Genomic DNA, 17,843 nt, shown 5'->3' with positions numbered 1-17,843 from the left:
TATGTGTGTGTGTTGTGTCAGTGTGTGTGTGTGTGTTGTGTCAGTGTATGCAGTGTGTGTGTGTGTGTGTTGTGTCAGTGTATGCAGTGTGTGTGTGTGTGTTGTGTCAGTGTATGCAGTGTGTGTGTGTGTGTTGTGTCAGTGTATGCAGTGTGTGTGTGTGTGTGTGTTGTGTCAGTGTATGCAGTGTGTGTGTGTGTTGTGTCAGTGTATGCAGTGTGTGTGTGTGTGTGTGTTATGTCAGTGTATGCAGTGTGTGTGTGTGTGTGTGTGTGTGTCGTGTCAGTGTATGCAGTGTGTGTGTGTGTGTGTTGTGTCAGTGTATGCAGTGTGTGTGTGTGTGTGTGTGTTGTGTCAGTGTATGCAGTGTGTGTGTGTAAATGTGCTGGGGTGTGGGGGAGGGGGGGGGCATTTTAACATAATTAAAAAAAAAAAAATTAAATTGTTTCTCCCCCCTCCCTGCTTACCTGTGTCTAGGGAGGGGGGAGATTCCATCCCTGGTGGTCCGGTGGCATGGTGGGGTCCCCCGGCTTCCCAGTTACCGCAGAGGGGGCCCAGGCAGCACACAGCCTCCTCTCTCCTCCAATAACTCTCGCGAGACCCGCGGCGCGTTGCCATGGCAACCGGGTCTCGCGAGAGTTATTAGCAGAAACGAGAAGAAGAGAAGCTGTGTGCTGCCTGGGCCCCCTCTGCGGTAACTGGGAAGCCGGGGGCCCGGGGCTGCACACATAGATAGCGATATTCGCTATCTATGTGTGCAGAGAGGGAAAGTGGGGCCCAGGACTGCCAGAGCAGTCCGGGCCCCCCAGGGCCGCCGGGCCCGTGACAACTGTCACGGTTGTCACCCCCTGATGGCGGCCCTGCTTGCGACCGTATCTCCAGAAGGATATTGATACTTTAGAGAGAGTTCAGAGAAGGGCTACTAAACTGGTTCATGGATTGCAGGATAAAACTTACCAGGAAAGGTTAAAGGATCTTAACATGTATAGCTTGGAGGAAAGACAAGACAGGGGGGATATTATAGAAACATTTAAATACATAAAGGGAATCAACACAGTAAAGGAGGAGACTATATTTAAAAGAAGAAAAACTACCACAACAAGAGGAGAAAGTCTTAAATTAGAGGGACAAAGGTTTAAAAATAATATCAGGAAGTATTACTTTACTGAGAGGGTAGTGGATGTATGGCATAGCCTTCCAGCTGAAGTGGTAGAGGTTAACACAGTAAAGGAGTTTAAGCATGCGTGGGATAGGCATAAGGCTATCCTAACTATAAGATAAGGCCAGCGACAAATGAAAGTATTTAGAAAATTGGGCAGACTAGATGGGCCAAATGGTTCTTATCTGCCGTCACATTCTATGTTTCTATGTTTAAGTTGTTCATTAAAAAATTATGTGTGTGTGTGGGAGGTCTCGACATAATTGCAGTTGAAAAATAAGCTTTTTCGGTCATTTCAAATATTTATTGCTGCTACTGAGCAGATGTGTTATATGACATCTCACTTCCTCATGTCTGAAAGGATTATCTTTATATTATTTGTACTGTCCTATTAATGTCCTATTAAAACAGATTACCAATAACTGATTGCACTTGTCTTGTTTCAGTTTGTATTATGTGTACAGTAGTCTCATAGATATTTTTTATGTCTAAAAAAAGAGCAGCTTCTGAGCATTTTATTCTAAACAAAAATATAAAATCATCATTTTGTTAGCTTCTTATCCAGTACACATAAGAAGTCTCGGTAAAACTGATGCCCAAAAAGCGCGCCGTGGTGTTTAACCCCATTTAGAGGAACACTACAGGGTCAGGAACACAAACATGTATTTCTAATCCTATAGTGTTTAATACACCATTTAGGTGGCTTGCACCCCACCTTAGAAGGGGTTGAAACATACATTACTTCCAGTGCCGTGCGGCCGTGCCCCCAATCTGCCTCCTTGGTGACATCATCGGGGGAAAGCATTAGATTGGCTGAAATCGGCAAGGAGGCGGGATGGGGGCAGGGCGAAACGCTGTTTTGGCCAATAATCAGCACCTCCTCATAGAGATGCATTGAATCAATGCATCTCTATGAGGAAAATTCAGCCTATCCATGCAGAGCGTGGAGATGCTGAACAGCAGTGCTACCTACTGTGCAGCACTGCCCCAGGAAGCACCTTCAGTGGCCATCTGAGGAGTGGCCACTTGGAGGTGTCCCTAGGGGCAACTTTCCTCTGAAAAGTCAGTGTTTGCATGAAAATGCCTGAATGCAATGATTATACTCACCTTAACAACTACATTAAGCTGTAGTTGTTCTGGTGACTATAGTGTCCCTTTAATAAAGAATCAGAAAAACATCATGCATTTTAGATCTGTTAAAGTTTATAAAAACAGAAAGCATTTATACTGCAGACATAACACGTCAACCAAGGCCTTCGTCCACTTGCTTGTTCCTCCCATATGATTTTGTTATGAAAACACAAATAAGATATATGTGCCTGTCACAACACATTAAATGTTTGTGAGATGACAGTACCAGAGCTGCCACAGTCACAGATTAGTAATATCTCAGTCTGAAATCTGACAGATCACAGCAACAGATGCAAGGGCTGCACTTAGCAACTGGGTGATTAAATGTACTATGACAAGATACATTGCTTATACTAAAATACTTGACATCTTTCTTTTAGGTGAAGACAGAGGTAATTCACTAGACACTGAAATGTAGTGAATTGGAAAGCAAATTGCAAACTTCAGGCACAACAATCACACTGTAGTTAGAGATATTTTTCAAATGAGTTATTTCTAGCCTAAGTTTTGAAAGTCAGAATGATTCAATGTTTAGTGAACAAACTCAGTATGATAATACAAGAAACACCCACCACGTCTAAATATGACCCCGCAGCACATCCACACCGAATGGCTCTTATCTGCCATCACATTCTATGTTTCTATTTTTGTCAAGAGAACTGCAGAAAATATTCTTCACTTACTGCAGCTTCTCACATGTGTTTCTTTGACAAGGCAGAGCTAATATCCCCCAAAAATACTAAGGCAAACTTAAGACATAATGAGTAGATGATTTTGCATGATAACTGTCAGGTATACTAAAATTCACCCGTCCTGACCTAATTGAAATTTTAATGGACCTTTCCACAGTGTGACGATGGGGAATATGGGAACACTTCAGTTGGACAGACAGAAAATAACACACGGCAAGCAGAAGACTACACTACAGTGCAATAAATCTCTCCAGCTTCCCTAACCCTCTGTAAATGGGTTTTGGAAGAAAAGCCTTAAAATAAATGAATATGTAAATAAATAACTAAATAAATACATTTGAAATAATGAGAAAACAACCTCGAATCTCTCTTGTTTACTATTTAGTGTTTTAATGCATTTTTCCTAATGTATTTTCATGAATGAAGCTGCTTGATGCGATGTGTGTGCCTGCTTTCTATGTTCTCCACTCAAACATAGTGGTGCTAAGAATGTTGTAGCATGGTGAACAATAACTTGAATGGCCAGGAGAAATTTGACATCACAGAGTGAGAAGTGGAGATATAGCTGCAGCAATTACTGCAAATTACAGCGGCTATAATAAATATAACGTATGAATTCAGAGAGCCCCTCACTTTATTACCTCTCCAAGAGGAATTACTAGCTACATTGGTTTGGGTTCCATTTAAAGAACTTACTAATGTTAGACTGTAAGCTTGTTTAATCAGGGCTCTCACTATATCTTATCCTGCAAGTCAAACTTGTAGGAAGAACCTGTTTTTATGCCCTGTGAGCCTGTGGTACAGTGCTGCAGAAAAATGCTGCCGTTAAAAAAAATATATATATTATAATAATTAAATGGACACTAAAACATGATGACAAAGGGTTAACAATTCCTTATTTCAGTCTGGCAAGTCATGAATTATGAAAGGGTTAAAACGTAAATTGCATGAGCACATGCCTCACACACTGGATAACATGGGGTTTATTCACTAGACCGTAAAATGTAAAGTCAAATTAGCCAAGCTGGAGATTTGTTTGTCATTTGGTTATTTGACCCTAAAGTGTGCAGTTCCCCTGTCAATTCTTAACAATTCTTGGTTTATGGAGCCATAAGTGTGATACAAGTTCACTTCATTTCTTACACAAAAACACAAAACAAGCTCAAAAGAATAAATCCTCATCAGATACTGAACCCCCGTAAAATACACATTTATTATACGGGCTAATTTAAAGGCCACTAAAGGGTTACATTACATCCAGCTTTTCTCAATAGTTATCCTAGCTCAGCTAAATACGTTGTAGAGTTGTTTACAAAACAAGGCATTGCTACACAATAAATTCAGAACAGCACTGTTTAATAATTATTGTGTATACTGTCACTTTAATATGCTAAATAGAATCAAATAGGAGTCATCATATCCTAGTTAATAATGGCTGCCTTAATGAGAGTGTGTTGCGATGCTTAATGCGCTGTTCACACCGCACTCGTTTATAATGATCCTTAAATTAGATTCCGGCCTAATGAAGATGCTATGTAGTAAAATGGCACTGCATATCAATAGAATGATTACGATCATGTTACAATGTGTAATTATGTTAATTATTTATCTTTAAATTCATAACGATAATGACCAACATAATAATATGTTGGCTGTAATAACACCGTATTTATGCACTAATAATGTACACGTTTCTTGAAATAATTGTACAGAATAGACCTGTCATGAATATTACTTTAGGGTACCATTAACACAGTAAAGCTTATTTTAATTCGTGTTTATTGAATAGCTAAACCGACAGACAGACAGGAGGGCCTGCTTTAATGTTAATCGGGCCATGGGCAAATCGCTACTTACCCCCCACTACTAGTTTCATATTCAGGATTATGCATTAACAATTGTCAGTAATTCTTGGTGAAATAAAATTTTAAACCACCGGTGGTGGGCGGGAGTGATATTACTAAATATCCCACTCATGGGACCTCGTTTGTGTGCTCAAAAAGTGGTAATACATTTGTGCATAAGATTTTTTTATACATTATTCTCTCAATAAACTCCATCAATCTCACAAACATGTTTACACAGATCCCCAACAAACATGCACTTGCTTAATAATAGACTGTTAGATTGTTACACAGATTAATTTCTTATGGGGTTATTGGCTAAATTCACATTTGTGGAGAATTGGCTGGGGAATAGCACGTTTTTGACTAATACCAAGATAGAAACATTCTCCAACTCAGCTGTTTCTATAGCTCAGATATTTTTGTGTGAAATCACAGTTTGTTTACTTTAAATGAACACTGCAGACCCCCAGAGCACTTGCTTGCTACATCTGTAAAGAGTGTGTCCTCCTTTTTAATTTTACAAAAAATGCAGATTTCAGTAGAAATGTACACTTTTATAAATTAACTAGGTTACACCCATCTGGCTGTCAATCAGACAACCAGTCCTAATACTTCCTGGTTGTTTAGCTTAGACCCGGGAAGGGGGAGGGAGGGGGAGGGGCTGGGATGGGAGGCCTGACCTCCCCACTTCCCCTTCTCTCCCCTTGCCATCCACCTTCTCCTTCTTGACTCATACCCTAGATACCTCTTGCTCTTCCCCCGCTCTTCCCCCCTCTCTGCACTTGACCTCCCACCCTCTCCGCTCTTCCCCTCTCCTCTCACCCGCTCTCTCTCTTAGAGGACCTATGTGTCCTACCTTCCACCTCATACACCACCTACATATCTAGAATGTGACACACACTCTCTGAGGCGCCCACATACACGGACCCTCTCCCAAACGAGAGTGGACTACAAAACACCACTACATCTAAACACGCACCCGGGACTGCCTACGAGCAAAGGGAATGACCAACTAACCTGAGGGTCTCCAATAGCAACACAACTGTCCCTCAGGATACTGGCCATACCCCTCAATGAATGAAATATAGACTTAGAGACACGATAACCAGCTAGGTTTCCTTACACAACCTTACGCTGACCCATGGGTGCAACTCACAACTGGCATACGCGCCGACCTTAAGCAGTGCAATACCACACCCAACCGGTATGCCCCAGGGGTGCCCAGACCACAACTTAACCTACTCAGCCAACTTCTTACCATTGTCCTGTAGGTCTGGAAACAACAAGCCTAGCATTATTCTGGTAGATGTTACTGATATACTGTAATGCAATACTAGCTATATGGCTGTCTCTCTTCGATGTTGATGTAATTTCATTTTTAATGTGCCACCCTTTGGTTATATCGCTTTCAGATAACTATGCATACTCAGTTAAACTGCATCCTTCTTATTGTGTGTATCTCTCAACTTAATAAACTTTGAATTCAAATTAAAAAAAAAAAAGAATTGACAAAATTGTGAGATTACATGATCAGATCAAAATAAAGTCATTATGGAACTAAAAGATACATTTATAAAAAAAAAATGACCAGACTTGAAACTTAAATAATTCTTGTTAGAATCTCCACAAAATAGAGTATATTAAAAAAAATATGAATCTATTTTTTCAAGAAAATTCCTCCAATGATCTATCTCCAGTTACAATACGGGCCACTTTTCAATGTGTGATCCGGGGTCATTTTATAAAATTAGCTTTTCGAAATAAGGAACTCCGAGAAATCTTTATTTTCTTTTGTGCAGCGGCATTTCCCTTTAAGATGTTTTACTTACAGCATCCCTCCGTGCTTGATTGTAAATGTTCAGATCATCCAATATACTTTTGTTAAGATTCAGTGTCTCGATGAGTTTTGTAACAGCTGGAACATCACTGGACTTAGCTGCCCTTACTTCCAACAAGCTGCAGAGAAAGGCAAAACACGAGACACATCAACATGAATGGCAAACTTTAATCATGTAAAATGTAATTGCAGATTAAATATACTAATGCAATGTTTTATAAAGAAAGCCGGAGGCAGTCATGTTCATTTCTAAGACCTTGGGGAGCTATCCTTTCAGCACCATTATCCCTGCCCAAGAACATCACTGTAAACTGCACAAAAATGTAGTATCAATAACATTATCACATTAACCACTTGAGTTCTTTAGTTCCTGTGCCTTCTGTGTAATTTAGAACTCTGAATAATAATGAAGTATATGCAGCCCACACTTTCATAACCAAAAGAAAAAAAGGAAATTTTACAAGAACTTAATTTCGTATTCCTGTCAGTTTTATGGTTAGAACTTTAGGTGAGTAATAAAATGAGAATCACATTGCGAAGAAAACAGACAGATGTCGCATATGTATGGTGATGTAGAAAGCCTAGACATGGTGTCATACTCAGTAGTTACCCATGTATCAGGGTAGGAAGGATTGTGGTAGTGGGGTGTGTGGCATGCATGAGTGTGTATGTGTAAAACTAAGAGCCCCAATTACCCTTTTAATAGAAAAGTAACACTCCAATATATGCAGAGACACGTCAGATCAGGTCAGATAGGATGCACTTATGACCAAGCTCTAAAGTCCCATGGCAGGAAGTCTGTACCATTGCGCTATTATGTATACCTACTCGGGTGCATGTATATGATGTCACATTGTGTTTAATACAGTGAATATCAGATAGAGAGCAAAAAAGATGACTAAATGGTATTGTGTATCCATCTTCTCCACCACCCTCACCCTTTCCACCCTCCAATTCAAAGAGAAAGGGGTGTAACTCAGGGTGGAAAAGTCAGGGGAAGAACAATAGCACATTAGGTCTCAACATTTATAATGTGCCTTTTTGGAGTATGGTGGACTGATGGCGAGAGAAACATACCAGGAGCCTTGGCTAATGTCCTCTAGAGTCCAGCCAGCCTCCATTGCTTGATAGCAGAGCTGAAGTAAAGGTTATAGAGGGTGTAAAACACAGTGTTGTCCCAGATGTTCCACTATCTATGTGTGAGGCTGGACAAGAAGTGGGATCATCGCCTTTCAGCCAACTAACAGCCTCTCACAGAGGAAATGGCTTTAAAGAGGAACAGGGACAGTGTAGAGTGGTGCACACTGTATAACAGGTACTGCAGATCAACAATCAATTATAGTAGAGTGACTGGACTACAAAAGACATAGGAGAGTGAGTACTTTGCAAATTACCCCTCAAAAAACACATAGATGGCAGCACTGTCACAGAAGTCCGGCAGGATTGGCACAATTTGCAAAACTGTAAGTTGCGCCGGTCCAGGGGCTTAATTTAATTGGTGGGAGAGGGGTGGGGATTGAAGAAAAAAAATATGACAGATCCACTTTAACACCAAACACCCTTTGTAAACCAACTCTCTCAAAGCTTAAATCCTCCTTTACTCTATGAATTTCTAATATTATCTTTAACCCGTCATGCACTTACACAGCTGCATAAACTCACTATACTTACAGATTTAAACAAAATACATTACAAGTAGATATATGCACATCTATGCACATGCAGCTGTCAAAAACCAATATACGTTAGACTTTTTTCCAGTTACTGGGGGGGACGGGGAGGCAAAAGAATTCCGTGCCAGGCACCTGACATCTAAATCCAACCCTGCTTCATCAGGATAAGGGAGCTCCAAAACTTAATTATGCATGGCATCTTTTGTTAAATGTGTAGCCTCCTATTCCCAATTATGCATGTATTTTCATGTAAATTAAAGATCACAAAGTACTAAAGTGCACTGCTAATCTATTTGCAAATGCACAATAGAAATAAAGTAGCACATTACAATAGAACAGCACTATTCAAAGCACTCATGTTATAAATGCACACATACAATATGTGTATAGACTGATCAGCCAAAACATTAAAACCACTGACAAGCTAAGTGAATAACATCGATTGTATTGTTACAATGGCATCTGTCGAGGGGTGGGACATATTAGGCAGCAAGTGAACAGTCAGTTCTTGAATTTCATGTATTGGAAGCAGGAAAAACAGGTAGAAAAAGATCTGTGTGACTTTGACAAGGGCCAAATAGTTATGGCTAGATGAATGGGACAGAACATCTCCAAAACGGCAGGTCTTATAGGGTGTTCCCGGTATGCAGTGGTTAGTACCTACCAAATGTGGTGCAAGGAAGGAAAACCGGTGAACTGGCATCTGTGTCATGGACACATAGAGCTCACTGATGCACATGGGGAGTGAATGCTACCCCATCTGGTCCAATCACACTTAATGCTGGCCATGATAGAAAGGTGTCAGAACACACAGTACATCACAGTTTGCAGGGTATGAGCCTGTGTAACCGCAGACCGGTCAGAGTGTCCATGATAACCCCAGTCCACCGCCGAAAGCACCTTAAATGAGGACGTAAGTATCAGAATAGGACCATGGAGTAATGGAAGAAGGTCTGATAGATGGGACCATGTGCATTGTTTACCTGGGGAACAGTGTTATGCTCTGGGTAATGTACTGCTGGGTAATGTACTGCTGGGAAAGCGTGGGTCCTGGCATTCATGTGGATTTTACTTTGACAAGTACCACCTACTTAGAGATTGTTGAAGACTATGTACACCCCCTCATGGCAATGATGTTTTCTGATGGCAGTGGCCTCTTTCAGCAGAATAATGCACCATGCCACACTGCAAAAATTGTTCAGGAATTGTTTGAGGAACATGAGAACGCGTTCAAGAGGTTGTCTTGGCCCTAAAATCTCTCAGATCTCAATCCGAGTAAGCTTCTGTGGGATGTGCTGAAACAACAAATCCATGGAGCCCCCACCTCACGGTATCCAGGACTCAAAAGTATCTGCTGCTAATAATGTCTTAGTGCCAGATACCACAGAACACTTTCAGAGGTCTTGTGGAGTCTGTGCCTCAATGCTTCTAAGCTGTTTGACAGCAAGAGGGGACCTACACTATATTAGTCAGGTGAATGCACAGTGAATTAAAAACTTTAGAACAAAATAACTTACTGGAAAAATATCTGAGTCAGCAATCAGTGTTTTTCACTAAACCATTCATTTTTACAAATTAAATCTGAAGCAAAAATAGCTGATCTAAAAAAAATAATCTCCAACTTTAGTGCCATTTTGCCCAAATTTATCCATGCAGATTTCAATTTAATATTTGTGGATAAGCTTTTCAAATAATTAAATATTTTAGAATAAACTTTAAATATTAAAATATAAAAAAATATATCAAGTATAAAAAATATCGATATATTAATATATTCAGTCATTTAAAAAAAGTATCTAAAAATATTCAATCTAGCCCTTAATTTGCAAATATTTAAATATAGTTATATGTTTTACGCTTGGTGATTTTAACCTAAGCATTTAAATTCACTTTGAATGCTCTAAATTTATACAGTTATTGACTATAGTCTGTCATCCATCAAAGCAAAAAGTTAGATGTCAAATCTGTCAATAAAATAAAAAGTAAAATACATCCATACGTCTGTAAATGTAAGAAATCTGAGCTTAGATTCTTTTTGCGAGGTCTACTTCTTGCACCAATATTCCTTCCATAAACTGAAAAGATCTTTCAATCTAACACTAGGTTGCAAAAAGGCACCAGGGACACACAATAAGCAGAAGACTTAATATTAATTATGCTTAGTGTTTTTATCTATAGGATCTGTGCTCATTAATTAGAGTTCAGTCCCGTGGCACTGATGGATGTCTGGATCCCATTATCCATTTGATTAGCTTTTATTTAGCGTTCACTTTCTGCTACATTTTCCATTCAAACAGTAACCCTGATCATCTCATTAAGTGTCCGTTGGAAGGAATATGCCGTTAAGGGCGTATTCGCCAGGAAGGCTTGTTCACTAAAGTGTGAACTGTTAAATCAAAGTGAATTCAATGTGAAAATTCTAATTATAAGTTAAAAACCTAAAATTTTCTATAGTCCAAGTGTTAGTCATCACACGTCATGTCTGCCGCTTGGACATTTGGGGGGAAACAAATTATTTACTGTATATTTTATTTTTAAATAGTCCAAGTGGCAATCATGATTTGTGATGTCGTTTGGAAAATAGTTGGGCAGAATACATATCTGACTTGTATAAATTTTCAAGCTTGATTATTTCAGCCTAACATTTTAAATTCCCTCTGAATTCCTGACAAATTTAATATCCTTACAAATTGTGATGAGTTGACAATGGAGTGTCGAAATTTAGGTTAAATTAACAGAGTTGAAAATTTGATAACAATGTTATTTTGGGAAACACTCATGACGACAATGGACAGCCTCGCAAACATCCCTCTGGAAAGGTTATCATCTTTCAGGGATTTACTTGGTTAGAATTCTGTGGAACTAGGACAAAATGCTGCCATTGGTGGATTCACAATTCACCGAGCACCTCAAATATTTACACTACCCTGAGTGCGTATATCATGGAAAAATTATATTCTGCAATTCACAGGAAATAGATTTATGTATGCATTGTGATAGTAAAATGATGGAATTAAATTTTATTTTCAAACTAAAATGTTATGGTGTGACAGCCTCTCCTTCTGTGCCAATGGCTTTGAGGTAAAATACTACAAATATACAGCTGCCACGCCTAAATGATCCCACAATTCTTAGCGAGACCATGAAACCACAGCCGTTATCTTGCTGGGAATGGAAGTAATTTGCAGGTGAGCATACCTCGGAATTAAAGTGATAATCATATGAAAACATAGGTGAAGATGAACTTGCAATTGACGTATAAGGAACATAGACTCTGGCTTGCTGGCTAATTTTCCCAAGGTAAAGTCACTCAGGGAAGCTGCCAGTTTGTATTTAATCAGAAGCGGTTCAATATTTTGAGAATACTTACAAAGTTATCTAATTATTTCAAGTATGAGACAGCCTTTAGTACATAATGTTTTTTAGCATTACATAGTGTTAAACTACTACACTCTGTATATGGAAGTGTCACTAATATTTTCCGAATACAGATATAATTATACAAATGTTGGAGTGCAAAGTCAAAAATATTATTAAAAGGTGGTTTATTATACACATGTTCCATAAAGGTTACCAACTGCTTGAACTACTTAGCATGACTCATAAATAAATATATATATTTTTTCAAAAATGTGGTTTATTTTCCCAGAAATCAGTAAAGCATATCATTATTTATCTCATAGCTCAAGTTGATTGCATTCGGTATAGTGTTTTTCATAAAACTGCTGGCTTGAACCCAATCGAGCATAGAACACTGGTTAAGTCACTTCCAACGTACTCTGTAAACAACCCAAGAGGCATACTTTCAAGGCCCATTGTTTTGGATCCTTTTGAATAGACTTGGGGATGAACAATATAAAATATGGCAGACCTAGAACTACACTGGAATTTTATTAACATATTCAGAGAACACTCAATTGATAATATAATTTCTTTAGCAAATAATATACTTTTATTTCTGCCAAGTTTCACACTAAGCTGTATTATTTTTCTTTTGTTAGAAACGGCATTTGCTACCCTTGAAATAATGTTAATTAATGGATTTTTAATTAAGTTAGCAATTAAGAAAAATATAGACAGGACTGTTTCTCTAAAGGGCTGTGTTGTAACACTCACAATATTTTTAGAAATCTGACAGTTTGCTTTTTTTTTTTTATTTAAAAACACCCACTAACTATTAATCAGTAATAAGGCTACCTAGAGCAGTGCTTTGTGTGTCCAGACCTTCAAAAGCATGACTGGCAAGCCATGAACTGCACATAACCAATAATTGGCTTTTGTACTGCCCCAGGCATGTCTGAGAACTCAATGGCCTTACATATATTAGATTATTTTTGTCGGCATTACTTATGTCTTGAAAAAAAAAAATGACCTAGCTATAAGATGTTAGGTTGTGTGGCTATGGGCAGCTACAATGATGTTTTGCTAACCTTGAGGATCATGGTAGTTCTATACTGGGCCGTATATAATAATAATAATAGGATCCTGGGCACAGCATTTTCTTGGGCCCCCTGGACCCTGCCCCCCTTACTGGCATGCAATCACACCTTTTACATACATACTTACATAGACATATACACGGACAGACATACTGACACATACACACACAGACAGATATACTGACACACATATATTCACTGACAGACATACTGACATATTCGCAGACACACATAAACATAATGACACACACACTGACAGACATACTGACACGCACACATACACTGACACACACACATATATACCGACGGACATATTGACACACATACACAAATACAGACATACTGACACACACACACACACAAACTGACAGACATGCTGACATAGACATACACTGACAGACATACCGACACACATACACAAACACACTGACAGGCATACTGACACACACACAGACACGTACCCTGACAAGCATACTGACACACAGACACAAACACACTGACAGGCATACTGACACACACACAGACACATACCCTGACAAGCATACTGATACACAGACACATACACACTAACAGGCATACTGACACACACACAGACACGTACCCTGACAAGCATACTGACACACAGACACAAACACACTGACAGGCATACTGACACACACACAGACACGTACCCTGACAAGCATACTGACACACAGACACATACACAGACAGACATACCAAGACACACATTGACAGACATACTGACACACACAAACACACACTAACAGACATACTGACACACACACACAGACACATACACTGACAAACATTCTGACACACACACACACACACACACGTACTGACAGGCATACTGACATACACACAGACAAAGACTGACAGACAACTTACTGGCACACACACAGACTTATTGACACACACACATATACTGACAGACATACAGTTTTAGAAGGCTACAGACCAAATTAGGTAACTTTCGGCACTCCAGATGTTGTGGACTACATTTCCCCTAATGCTTTGCCAGTATTACGGCATTATAGGACATGTATTTTATAATATCAGGAGTGCTGAAGGTTGTCTACCTGTGCAATAGACCAAGGCTCAGTATCCTGGGATTTAAGGAGCAAACCGGAAATACTTTCAGCTACTCTCCCCCAGAAATCAAGGGGTGCCAGACACTGGCTTCATACTGTATACAGGCACCTGCGGGCACTAATTTGCCATTATGTGAAGTGTTAGATGCAATTATTATCCACTACTGTAACTCTCACAAAGTATTTGACATTGAGTGGCAGCTGGTAAATTGTTAAAATTTGTGATGGTGTCTGCAGAAGGCCTTAATCTCTTAGCTATATCAGAAAAAGTTTAGCTTTGCTGGTCGAAATGCTGACCATGCCAGTTACGGTAAGTAAGTCCAATTTCCCATCACCATGATGAGGATAAAGAATGAATCTGTAAATGAGAAACTCAGATCCTGGCTTTTGGAACGCGGTCATGTGATGTAACGAGAGATGATCTGTTTTGCAACATTCTTTAATAAATCTAAAGATGTTGTTAAAATGGCCTCTTGAAATAAGATAAGACTGATTTTATTTTCTTACTTTAGCTAAAATGACATTGCTGATTTATTCAAGGCATTCTGATTCACACAACAAGATATTGAGTATCTATTTTCAAGTCAGCACAGGTGTCAAAGATAAGCTGAGAGAACTGATTTTCCACTTACTTGATCAAACCAGCACGGTGGAAAATATACAACTCCTGGGACAAAGTACATGTGCTCAGAGGGACAGCACGCACAAAGCACTGGATCAAAGGAAATTCGGGGGTGAGAGTAGGCACAGTAATAATGCAAAAATCTTTATCCTTGGAAGAAAATAAGAAAACAGATTATTATGGTTAACATATAACAAAGCAAGAACAACCTATTGATTCATATATGTTTTATACAATAAGACATTTCATGCATTATCTAGGTAGCCTTTTTTAGTTGTCTTCTAGGAGGCCTCATATTTCAAGCCTCAATCAATTCATTGCCACTATTGGATTATGTGCCAATAGGATTATCTTTTATGTGCATTTTGATTTTATTATTATCTTTAGCAATCACAGCGAGCTTTACATATTAGGATTGTTGTTGTTTTGGTTTTGTTTGTTCTTGTTGTTTTTTTTTTTAATTCAGAAGTATATTTCCATGAGGAGTTGATATTTAAAGTGTTACTCCAACCACCATGACCACTTCTGCTTGAAGCACTGCACACACAAAGATATCTGCACTTTTGTGCCGGGGTTAATGGCATCCTCTACACAAGTTACTTAGGCTGCGCCAAACTCTGTTCCAGCCCCAAACTCTGCAAAAAGTACATTCATCATCAGCTTCTACGCTTTAGGCAGCACCTGCATGGGGAATGGTCAATGTACCCTCTCTCCCATCCTTATTTCAGCCCTCCACATTGCCATGTCTACCTGCAATGGTTAATCCTGCAATGGTTAATCCTGCTTGGTTGTTTGGTTTGTTTTTGGTTTTATTGTTATATCCCTTCCCTTTGTGCACTCCTAAACTCCATCCCTCACCTCCCCAGCTCAGAGCATAGAAACATAGAATGTGACAGATAAGAACCATTCAGCCCATCTAGTCTGCCCAATGTTCTAAATACTTTCATTAGTCCCTGGCATTATCTTATAGTTAGTATAGCCTTATGCCTATCCCACGCATGCTTAAACTCCTTTACTGTGTTAACCTAAAGGAGTTTAAGCATGCGTGGGATAGGCAAAGCACTCATATGCGCTTTGAAACGGTGAGCACTGTTCAATCAAATGCTTCTCTATGAGAAGTATTTTAATGGACCTCCTGAGGGAAGCAGTGGTGTCGGATGGGGCACAGAAACCAGAGAGGGAAGCAGTGATGTCGCATGGGGCATAGAAATCGGTGAGGAAAGCAGTGATGTCGCATGGGGCACAGAAACCAGTGAGGAAAGCAGTGATGTCGTATGGGGCATAGAAATCGGTGAGGAAAGCAGTAATGTCGGATGGGGCACAGAAACCAGTGAGGAAAGCAGTGATGTCGTATGGGGCATAGAAATCGGTGAGGAAAGCAGTAATGTCGGATGGGGCACAGAAACCAGTGAGGAAAGCAGTAATATCGGATGGGGCATGTAAGTCAGTTGTGTTTACAGCTTTATTTTAAATGGGAGGGGAAATATTTAGTAAAGAAGCCAGACTCTAAAGCCACAATATGCCTGGTCTGCAGGGCAACTCCAGTATTATAAAGTGCCAGAAAATGATGCAGTGCTATATAATGGTATAATATTCAAGCACTGTACGGGGTGGGGAATGAAGAAAAGGTTGTGAGATCCCTGATCACATTTATCGAAGGAACAGAGCAACCCAAACTTGTATTGTTAAGTGAGGGTTGTGCAGTATTAGAGCTTGAAGCCCACGTAACTTGCACCTTAAAGGACCACTATAGTGCCAAGAAAACATACTCGTTTTCCTGGCACTATAGTGCCCTGAGGGTGCCCCCATCCTCAGGGTCCCACTCCCGTGGTGCTGAAGGGGGAGGAAGGGGTTAATCGCTTACCTCTTTTCCAGCGCCGGGCTCCCTCGGCGCTGGAGACTCTCCTCCCTCTTCTTCCGTCATCGGCTTAATGCGCATACGCGGCAAGAGCCGCGCGCATTCAGCCTGTCCATAGGAAAGCATTCTCAATGCTTTCCTATGGACACTGGCGTCTTCTCACTGTGAAAATCAATGAGACAGCCACTTGAGGCTGGATTAACCCTATTGCAAACATAGCAGTTTCTCTGAAACTGCTATGTTTACAGAAAAAAGGGTTAAACCTAGCTGGACCTGGCACCCAGACCACTTCATTAAGCTGAAAAGTGGTCTGGGTGCCTATAGTGATCCTTTAACATTATGAATGTCGATGGAATTCTTATCTGGATGGCACTGATAGGCTAAACATGTCAGCTGGAAAGTAGTCTGACAGAGTATCGGGGGTTGGCTCCAGTAGCCTGCTTGCACCATAACGGGGTGTTGTGGTTATGGTATCAAACAGTCCCTTCAATTGTGACCTGGGATTTCTTAAAATTAATTGCAAGATGGTTTTTATTTTCTATGGTGATCATGTATTCTAAAGTACATTCATTTAAAAAAAAAATTTTTTTTTAAATATTGCAAAGTATGTGCTTGGTCCTGTACACTTACTGGAAAAAGTTTAAATGCGTAGTTCAAAAAATCGATTGATCTGTGAAGAAAAAATATCACAGGAATATATTATTACACAGTCTTACAAAAACATATAAAAACAAGATACAAAAAGGATGCCAGAGCAATGCAAATCATTCCAGACATGGCAGGAGCCATGACAGTAGAAAGAAAGAATGATGTGGGGGGTCTATGGTAAGAAGGAGCCTAGCAAATGCCTTTCTCTTCTCCAATCATTTTGGGCAGGGACAACCGAGTAAATACACTAGGCAGAGGCTGAAGCAATACCCAGAGGATGTCAGTTGGGGGTAATACATCTAATAATTACAATAACAGTAGTAATGACCCGGGAAGGCGACAAACCTCATGACTAAAATATGTGTCCCCTTGTCATGAAAAGTTCCACAGGCTGGTAATAAGGACCAAGGTGTGCGTATACTCTGACCATGTGTTTTTTAAAATATTAATGAAAAAAAAGCAGAATCAGGGAACAGCATTTTCAAACATTTTCAGAAGGTTTTAAAGTAAAATGTGTGTGCATATATTTTTAGTTAATACATTGCTAAAAAATAAATACACACACCAGTCAAGCCATAAGACTTGCTTTTCCCATAGAAATCTCACTTTAACAGTGCTCTCACTACTAAGGGATTCTGGGTAGGCGTATGCAAATGAGCTCAACATAGAATCAAATTTTTGCCTCATAATACCACTTTATACATGGATTCCTTGGAGTATGTGTCGGCTGTATACAACAGCTTTGAAACACAACTCAGGAAGAGGAGCAAAGCCAGTGAACCACTCATGGACAGCTGTTTCAATGTTGATGCAACTCATCAGCATGAGGTTGGTTACGGGCTTGCA

At 39.7% G+C, this 17,843-nt stretch overlaps 1 protein-coding gene across 1 annotated transcript in view; it reads right to left on the bottom strand.

Annotated features, from left to right (window-relative positions):
• The window catches only part of CFAP61 (cilia and flagella associated protein 61), a 232,240-nt gene that overhangs the window by 165,603 nt on the left and 48,794 nt on the right, over positions 1-17,843 (bottom strand). The window contains exons 11-13 of the mRNA XM_063443717.1: positions 16,980-17,019; positions 14,502-14,641; positions 6,659-6,785 (exon numbers count right to left, since the gene is read on the bottom strand). Of these exons, the coding sequence (XP_063299787.1) occupies positions 6,659-6,785; positions 14,502-14,641; positions 16,980-17,019 (307 nt within the window). The remainder of the gene's footprint in view (positions 1-6,658; positions 6,786-14,501; positions 14,642-16,979; positions 17,020-17,843) is intronic.

The sequence above is a fragment of the Pelobates fuscus genome, chromosome 2 (genome assembly GCF_036172605.1).
Source record: "Pelobates fuscus isolate aPelFus1 chromosome 2, aPelFus1.pri, whole genome shotgun sequence".
Taxonomy (NCBI): Eukaryota; Metazoa; Chordata; class Amphibia; order Anura; family Pelobatidae; genus Pelobates; species Pelobates fuscus.
Note: the sequence above shows the minus strand (reverse complement) of the source record. Positions and strands in the feature narration are given on the sequence as shown.